A 6,489-nucleotide genomic window follows, 5' to 3' on the forward strand; every position below is an offset into this window, starting at 1 on the left:
CTACAGTTCTGCTAATTTAATCTTTTATTTAATTAGCATTTTTTTGGGATTATCTATGCTTTGTCTAAAATTAGCTTTGAGCCATGGTCTTGCTAATTTAGCTTTTAGCTCCACTTTGACTTTTTTCATGCTATTTTGCTATTTTAAACCTTTATTGTTGTTTTCTCAATGTTCAGATTTTGCTATTTATTTTATTTTATTTTATTTTTTAGCTATGGTTTTTCTCATTTAATTTTTTATTATGGGTTTTGCTCATTTCAGCTTTGAGCTGCTGTTATGCTGATTTTAACTCCAGTTCTGCTTATTTAACAGCGACAATTTACAGCAAAGACATGCGATATTCTTACAGAAAATGCAGTATTAGTTACAAGSAGCCATGAATCAGTGCAACTCTAAAATACCTTCACATGACCCAATGAACATTTGGAAAATACTCGTATCCTTACGCAGCAATCAGTAACGCTGCTGTGCCGACGAGCTGCAGCTTGGCCTCTTTGACAAAAGTTGCGCAGGACAAAAAACGGTCCAAGTAGTTGACAGCGAGGTGCAAAGTTTCAGAACTGAGTTCATATCCCTCAACAACTTGGACCATCCAGTCCACCAGAATGACTCGCATGCTGCTGCTGATCGCTGGGTGTCTCTGCAGGTAATCAGGCTTTGCCCTGAACCTCTTCTGGAATTAAAATCACAGCAGCAACGAGCATGAGTGAGTAACAAATTTAATACAACAGAAATTGTTCGATTAAAAAGAAAAAAAAAGACTCACCTCACTTTTCCTCAAGTTCTGGTAAATATCTTCAGCATAATCAGTAAAGAGCTTCTGCTGAGACATCAAGCGCTCGTCTGATGACTGCACAGAGACATCCTGGCATGAACCTGCAGGAGCAAACAGGTTAAAGCTTCTTTAATGGAAATATTATTTTGGTGCAGATTTACACTCACTGGAGGTGAGTTCCAGCAGGAGATTCATGTAATCATTCTGCAAGTGGTCAGCTTCAGCACCCAGCTCACAACTGTCTGAAGCAACTTCTTGACCTGAAGCTGCGAGAACGACTTCACGGGCCTCTTCGACGAACACATCGTAGCTGGAACTGGACGCACAACCAAAGAGGTTCAGCTGGGAGCTGCTTGAAACCGAACTCTGCCTGGAAAACTGGCTTCCCTGAGGAGGAAACATCCACCAGTGCTTTTTAAACTAAAATATATGAAATATAATTAAACTTTTCACTTTGCCTGAGTGACTTGCCTGGCTCAAAGATCGACCGCGCTGATCGTTCTCTGACAAAACACCGAGAACTGTTCTCTGTTTGGTCCTCGGATGCTGAAATGAATCYGTTTTAGCTGAAGGCGCCACATTTTCTTTGCACGATGGACTGCTATGAAGGCTGCTTGTGCTGAAATTCATCTTTAAAACAAGAAACACGGTAAGAAAAAAAAATCAAAAGACACAAAAAAATCAAATTACACAGTGTCTAAATTTATCATTATGAATTTATCATAAATTTTTGATTGTTTGCTGCATTATTTTTGTTGCGTTTTGATTTTGTTTAAGTTTGTAAATATTGTTCTTTGTTGTGTTTAAAATAAAAGAAGTTAAAACTRCTTCTCATTCTAGATGGTGAAAATAAGACATTACCATGGTTACAAGAAATGACCTATTGTTTTAGAAACATTAAATTAGACAAATGAGCAATAAAAAAGGCATAATTACACTGTAACAGAGTACAACTCAGCAGTGTTTACTTCTGTAAACACTGGTTTACAGAAGTAGTTAAAGGTTAAAAGTAAACTYATCATAGTGGACATCAAAGCCGTCAACAGGTTAACGATTCGGCGCAGAAACGATATAAAATATGTTYCTTCTCTTCATAAACAAAGCGAACAAATATCTTTGTTACCCTGTGGACAAACAGCGCCCTCCCCTGGTGGACTCTGAGCGGCTTTCACTGTTGAGTTGTTCCGGAAGTTCCTGTAAGCAATCAGCTGTCGTGAACGTCTCGACCAATCAGGAGCCAGAGCGCATGCGCTGTTTGCACACGTTACATCGACGGAAGCTTTATTGGTGGAGTGATGATTTGTAGGAGGGAAGGGGGGGATACACTTATTTTCATGGTCATTTTTAAACATGCCAGCCAAGCTGTGCCAATGACAAGTACACTTTCATGGAAACAAATGAATAAATAAATGAATAAATTAAATATTAGGAAAAAAACGAAGTAAGTTAATGTGTTTTAGGATACAAGACTGTGAGAGGTCGTGTGTTGWGAATGAATTCCAGCTACAACAATCAAATTTTAGCTCAATATCTGAAAGACTGGCTACATTATTGTCATTTCTGTGTTGGCTAAATCAATTAAATGTATATTCAGTAATGACTTAATGAAAGTTTCATTAAAATCAATCTGCAAGTTCATGCAGGCAAAACAGGGTTGACTCATTTAAGTAAAAATAAATAAGGATATATTTTTTTTCAACACCAGGTATTTAATCACAACTGTGCATTCATTTCCTATAATCCAACACTGGTATGAGTGCTGAGAAACATAATGTCAAGAATCATACACTAAAAGCCCAAGGCAATAAAGGCATCTAAGTATAATAAAAATTCTATATTGAAAAGTTTAAATAAAAAAATTAAAAAAATACATCTTTGTGACAATAAGGAGTGAGTTCCTGCATGGYCCACAGTATCCACTAGATGGCTGGCTTTCCTTGTAAGAACAATGATGCACAAAAAGCTGTCAGAGTTTTATTAAAACTGTAACTACATGACATTGTGACCCTATTAAAGCAATTCTGCTAATTAGCACTGAGCTTTTACTCTCTAAGGAGGGGAGATGGTGCAAAGCAGTGAAATATTTAGCTGATTTAAACAACCAAAGGGACTGGAAGTCTGTTCCTGGCTGCGAGCGGATGTTTGCACGCCTCTGGGAAACATTCATTACTAATGTTGCTGCAATTATTACACGGCGAGAACTATACATGCAGAAAAAGGCAGACAGTGGAGGGAGGACATACTGCTGAGCAGTGGAGCAGGTCTGGTTTAAGGTTTTMAATGTGGAACCATTTGGACTGAAGAGCCTTCAGCCAACCGTCACTCCCAATGCTTTTAAGATGGCTGGATTGGAAGGAAAGCTCTTACTTTTTTAGTTTCAGGATTTCTTCTAAAAAAATGTACAATGTACAATAATAAATATAACAATATAATTCAAATCTGTAATTTACATGCGTATTGATGTGCTTGCTTTTTGTTATAATAATTTTGCACGTTATGTTGATCTCGTGAAAATTTCCAAGACGTTAGTTCTCAAACAAAGTGTTGAAAATAAGTCTCAGTTACTACTACATTAAGTTTTAGGTGACTATGTAAAACTGCTGAAATACACCCATTTTTGGGTTTCCTATCAGTTGATAGCGACCATCTTGAACTGGATTAATTCTATAGTGAATCGGTTGGAGATGTATATTTAGTGACTGCCTTCTAAGAGTTTAATAAAACCATCCAGTGGTTTTAGAGATATTTTGCYAACAGAGATACAGTGGACTCTAAAAGTTATAGCAGAATTTTAAGAGCAAACTTGCTTTAGTTTGCGCTCAGTGTCAGTTACTAGCGCGCCAAAATCTTAGCTCAGTATCTGTCAAAGTTGACAAAACCCCATTTTGTCATGAGGTCACTTAGCTGTGCAAAAGTTCARACATACATCTTCACTGAATGTTTACTTTCTGACAGTTTCATTAAAATCCCTCTGCTAGTTCATAAGATGCTTTGCTGACAAACAACCACACAGACACAGGCGAAAACTTTAACGCCCCTTTGCTTTTAGCTGCAGGTGATAAATAAGAATCCTGCAGATAAATTAAAAATGTAATTATGAGGAAAAAAGTGAAGTGTTGAATTAGTAAAGAAAGATCTTAAAAATGTTAAACACAGTAACACTTTGTCTTGAATTGTTACCAAATGCGCAATAAAATCCAAAAATTTAAATCAATTTAAGAAAAACAGAAAATCTGTGAGATGTATATYAAATTAAACACGCTTTTAAAAAGACTGAATRTAGTGAAAAGTTGTTTTYATTTCTGACAKGATTTGGTTCCACAGGAGACTTTCKAAAATARCCTCATCTATTTGTTCCAGCAGAGATGGGGATAAGGTGACCTGCTGTGGTTATTTTCTTCTGTCAAAATAAAATCAATATCTGAGCATGGCACCAACCCAAAAACACAAACACGTCTCTGTCTTTTCATCCTCGTCTCTTATTTCTATTTAAACAGATGCAAATTGTTCATGAAACCCAGCACCAGGTTTGTCAAAACTTCACCTGAAGATGGATATTTTACATATTTATACCTACACTCACCTGGAACTGTAGTTCTGGTCCGAAGAAGAATTTAAAGTAAATTACTGTGACATATATTTTTTAATGTTTACAAGAGAGCGAGAGAGAGAGAGAGAGAGAGCGAGAGAGAGCTTAGATTTGAATGTGAGTGTTTGTAGCATATTTTGGCTCCACAATAGGCAGCAATCAGAGCTTTGATATCAAGTTTTCAAAGTAGGAAAAACAAAAACCCTGAAAAAAAGCCAAATTATCTATGCCAAAGTGTTTAAATTATTCAGGAAAGCTTTATWACAAATTCCAACAAACTGCATCCAATTTTCAGGACATTGAAAAGAACACATTGGTGGCTCAATTTGGCTCCTCGCCTCCTGACTGATGGTGGCATGACACGTTTTTGTATATTTATGTTTTATTTATAGATTCTAATGAGGTTCAGAGGATCCGCTTGCAGCTAGTTTTTTATCAAAAGGTCAATCTGCAGCTTTGAGCATTCAAAGAAAATGAGCTCAGAGACGAGGACTGTGTCATTCTGCTTCTAACATCAGGATGATTATGTTGTTTAAATTGAAAAAGCTGCAGTGGATAAACTGCATGAACTGGAACTAGAGGGCTACTCTTAATTGAAAAAAAGAAGAAAAAATCACAGCGTTTCACAACAACAGCACAAAACCTTTGATTAAATTTTTTAAATGATTTTCAAAACAGAACTAATTAATGGCCTAGCAATCCTTGTAGCGGTTATTGTGGATAACTTTCAGCTATTATTGCACCAATATTTAGCTTAGCATCTGTAAAATTAACAAAGTTATAGCTGTGTGCGTGTTGGCCTAAAGTGTCTGTAATGTGCAATATACTTCAAATACAAAAATTCAATGAAAAAAAATTTAGAAACTTGAGATAATGAACTTGATTTTACTCCTTTTGTTGCATAATTGACATATTTTCTTTTGAACTTGGCTCAGCCAAAGTGAAATAGGAAGTGACATCAAAGCGGAACTCTTTAACTAAGAAAACTCTGATCTTTGTTTATTGAAACAATATTATTTAAACTCTGACTCTTCATCTCTCTGATAGAAACTCAAAATAATCTAAAAAAGCATCAGATTCTTCTTTACAGTCTGTTGTTAGCCGCTGTACGGCATAGCTTTGTTTACGTGCTGTCGTTCCCCTTTAACATCACTTCCTGTTACTTCACATGCAAATATATTTTCTGTGGTGGCTGGTGGTAGGGTGGGTTAACCAAAATTATTTAAGGGTATTAAATAAAACCTCCTGTGTCCTTCAAACATAAGTAAACAGAAAGGAGATTTGTTAGCAACACTTGCCGTTAGCCTGTCGCTAAAACCAGGTCACGGACAAACTCTATCCGCCACCAACCTCTTCCTTCCCAGTTTTTCCTCCAAAGACATTAAGAAAAACAGGTGAGAAATTAAACAATCCATCTCGCTTCATCATCGTACCTATGCCAAACCACACCCACAGAGTAACGTTATGTATGTCCTCCCTCATTGGCTAAAGCCTATGGCCTTGGGCTGACCCTGCACTGAATTAAATTAAACCAAATGAGCATCAAACCAAGGGGCCACACAGACACAGGTGTCACAGGTGCTTTAAGTTGCTTCTGTTAACAACAACTAGGTACAGAGGTTAGACAACRAAACTGAAACATCTGGTTTTAGACCATAACATCACTTTCAGACTTCAAAAAGAAAAAAACAAGTAGATCCTCTGGATGGGTTCTTCTTTAGTGAAATGTTTCGTCTCTCTTCCAAAAGACTTCTTCAGTCTGATGAGTTTCAGGGGAACTCAGGCTTATAAGCACTGCCTCCACATGGACAAACAGGCTAGTCACATGCAAAAGAGGGCCATCGCCTAACAATAGGATTTGAAAACAAGGGGACATTGAGCCCCGCCTGCATTCACTACATACATATGACACGACACCTAAGAACCACAGCATCCAAACCAATAAGTCAGGTGATAGGGCACCATGACCCTCTATGAACAATAGAGCTAATTGAGCCCATTTTCAGGCGATGACCCTCTTTTGCATGTGACTAACCTGTTTGTCCACCATGTGGAGGCAGTGCTTAAGGCTGAGTTCACCTGAAACTCATCAGACTGAAGAAGTCTCTTGGAGGAGAGACAAAAC

The 6,489-nt window shown here is 37.3% G+C and overlaps 1 protein-coding gene across 1 annotated transcript in view; it reads right to left on the reverse strand.

Moving 5' to 3' along the window:
- The window catches only part of ccna1 (cyclin A1), a 14,059-nt gene that overhangs the window by 2,001 nt on the left and 5,569 nt on the right, over positions 1-6,489 (reverse strand). Inside the window, exons 4-8 of the mRNA XM_014003301.1 lie at positions 1,899-1,969; positions 1,247-1,405; positions 943-1,162; positions 767-876; positions 447-673 (exon numbers count right to left, since the gene is read on the reverse strand). Coding sequence (XP_013858755.1) covers positions 447-673; positions 767-876; positions 943-1,162; positions 1,247-1,405 — 716 coding nt within the window. The 5' untranslated portion in view covers positions 1,899-1,969. The remainder of the gene's footprint in view (positions 1-446; positions 674-766; positions 877-942; positions 1,163-1,246; positions 1,406-1,898; positions 1,970-6,489) is intronic.

The sequence above is a fragment of the Austrofundulus limnaeus genome, unplaced genomic scaffold (assembly GCF_001266775.1).
Source record: "Austrofundulus limnaeus strain Quisiro unplaced genomic scaffold, Austrofundulus_limnaeus-1.0 Scaffold17, whole genome shotgun sequence".
NCBI lineage: Eukaryota > Metazoa > Chordata > Actinopteri > Cyprinodontiformes > Rivulidae > Austrofundulus > Austrofundulus limnaeus.